The sequence below is a fragment of the Saccostrea cucullata genome, unplaced genomic scaffold (genome assembly GCF_032062105.1).
Source record: "Saccostrea cucullata isolate Sc308-1 unplaced genomic scaffold, CSIRO_AGI_Scuc_v1 ctg2853, whole genome shotgun sequence".
Taxonomy (NCBI): domain Eukaryota; kingdom Metazoa; phylum Mollusca; class Bivalvia; order Ostreida; family Ostreidae; genus Saccostrea; species Saccostrea cuccullata.
This window is the reverse complement of record NW_026918408.1, coordinates 82,292-84,935: the sequence shown is the minus strand read 5'-3', so window position 1 is coordinate 84,935 and position 2,644 is coordinate 82,292. Positions and strand designations below refer to the sequence as shown.

The following is a 2,644-nucleotide window of genomic DNA, read 5'->3' as shown; positions in this document are numbered from 1 at the left end:
TCTCGATCAAAATGATGTTACAGTCATTGCTCAAAATACATTCAAGTACTTCAACTTATTACTATAGACACTCTCAAGTATATACAATGTACATACATCAAACTATCATTATAATTATTACATATGGTAACATGATAAAATACAAATTCAAGCAATATAAACCACAGATGCTCGAAGTTACTGTTACAATGAAAAATACACAAAGTCCACCGGTCCCATCCCAATAATAATCTTATTTCCCAATTAACAATGAAATAATATTATAACAAGTTATCTTATTCTTCTTTTTTACTAGGACTAAAGGAGAAGCCCAAGGAGACAAAGACGGTCTAATGATTCCTTTGTCTTGAAGTTGCTGAATTGCATTTTTCTCTTCATCTGCCAAAGCCAAGGGCACTCGACGTGGAGGCTGTTTTATTGGACGATGATTTTCAGTTATTATTTCATGCTCTGTGAGGTGAGTTCTGCCTAAATCCCATTCATTTTTGGAGAAGACATCTGAATAACTTTTTAGCAGGGTTTTCAAGGTTTTTGCCTCTTCTTTGGACAAGTTACTTATAGACCTCTCATACAGATCTGTCAAGTGTGCTAAAGATTCCTCTTCAGTTTGACCTTCCAACCCCTCTCCATTTTCAGCTACTCTTCTGACATTGTTTTCCTCAGCTACCTGTAAACCCAATCTTGATACCTCCAAACAGACCTCAGCAGTTCCCAGAACTGTATCTTGGTACAATGTTTTGGTTTCTTCCAGAGGATTCATGATTCTCAAGGGTACTGTAACTTTTCTAACAATATCAATCGCTGCTGGCGCCACAAGCAATGAAGATTTAGCTGTAAATTCTGGTGAAGATTCAAAAAGGTACATTTTCTCTTTATCTTCTTCACTATTACGTTCAACAAATGCCTGAATCAGCATTTCACTCATAGGGGGTATAGTGTATTGGTCAGCTGATCTAAGAGTCAATTTCGATTCATCATCATTTGAAATGCATGGAATTTCATGTCCATAAAATTTTATAATTTTTCTGTCCAGATGAATTTCGGCTTTACTTTCTTTGTCCATTAAAATGTCCATTCCCAGAAGAGCATCATCTTCTATTTCTGCTATCAAGAGTTGTTTCTCTATTCTTACTTCTCCAATTTGAATTTCAAAGGATCCATACCCATAAACAGGTATATTTGCCCCACCTGCACCTCGGAGTTGAGAATTTCCTATCAACAAAGGTTTTTTATCATCCTTTAATTTCTTGTATACTCTGTGAGACAGAATACTGGTGGAAGCTCCAGTATCTGTAGTAAAATGAACAAAATACCCATTCACCATTCCCTCTAGATAAATTCCTGTTGTATTTGGTAATCTGTTTAATTTTGTAGTTGAATCTAGTTTTTCTTCTTTTGTAGAGTCTCTACTGTCCGTCTGTCGGTCCTCAGTAGTAATCTTTGTAGCCATCCCTCGACCCTCAGAAATGGCAAATGGCCATTTAAAGGATGGGGTCCAACAAAGGGCTGTTGAGTCTGGTTGTGCGGTATTTTCAGGGGACATTCCCTTGCATAGTGTCCATTTTGTTTACAGTAGTAACAGACAATAGTAGGTATTCTTTTGTCACCATTTTCAATTTTCATGTGGTTTGTCACTTGCTGTAGTTCGTTGGTCCTGTTATCGGCTAAAATTTCAGTCTCCTTTTTTGTGCCATATTTCTGCTTGTAAAACTCTAACTCCTTGCTTAACTTTTGCAACTGTACTTCTAAGTCATTGTTTCTTTGTTGTTCTTCTGTCTGTTTTGCTGTACTTTTGGTCTGACTTCCCTTTGGAAACTTCTTAAAGGCCTCACTTCTGGCTTCAGTTTTCTGTACTTTGATTTGTCTCACAGCTTTGTGCTTGTTTTTCTGTGCTCGACCAGTCTCTTCAAAATTTACTACTTGTAGGACGGCCTCGTCTATATTCTCAGGTTCTTTGACATATTCGACATGAAACTGGGCATCGCTGTCTGCTAAACCATCTAAGAATCTTCGTAACAGATCTTCTTCTCGCGTCTCGGAGTTTCTCTTGGGGTGAGCTTTGTCATACAACCGTTTTAATTCAGCAGCGTAATCCTCCACTCTTTCTCCAGGTTTTTGTTGCCGGTTACTAAACTTGGATATAAAGGTCTTTCTCGTTTCAACAACCCGAAATCTGTTGTTTAATTCCTCTGTCAGTCTCCTATAGTTTCTACGAGTAGATTTGGTTAGTTGGCCATAAACAAATTCTGCTGCTACCCCATGGAAACGTGGCAATAACTCGTCAAGTTTTCGTTTTTCACTCCATCTCTTCCTTTCTGCGATCTCCTCAAATCTTGCGTACCAAATTTTCCAATCTTCTTTGCCATTAAAGGGAGGTAACTTTACTCTGGAATCTCTGGATTTGGTTTCATGAAAGACGACTGAAGATCTAGCATCACTAGACTCTGTATCTTCCAGGTCTGAGTCAGAATTGTCTTCATACTGAAGTTTGTTGGTCGCTGGCCTAGCATGCTGCATTTTGGCTGACAGTGTCTGTACTGCTTTTTCCACCTCGGCCTGAATTAGCTGGGCAATGTTTGAGGTTAGCGACACATTGTCATTATGGATCTGCAATGGAGCATCATTAGGTGGCGCCTGATAGTTT

General features: G+C 38.5%; 1 protein-coding gene across 1 annotated transcript; it reads right to left on the bottom strand.

Annotated features, from left to right (window-relative positions):
- Positions 1-232: 232 nt before the first annotated feature.
- Positions 233-1,324, bottom strand: LOC134264683 (uncharacterized). Its single transcript, XM_062746951.1, has one exon. It carries the CDS (start codon positions 1,322-1,324, stop codon positions 233-235), a length of 1,092 nt encoding a protein of 363 aa, XP_062602935.1.
- Positions 1,325-2,644: the final 1,320 nt, after the last annotated feature.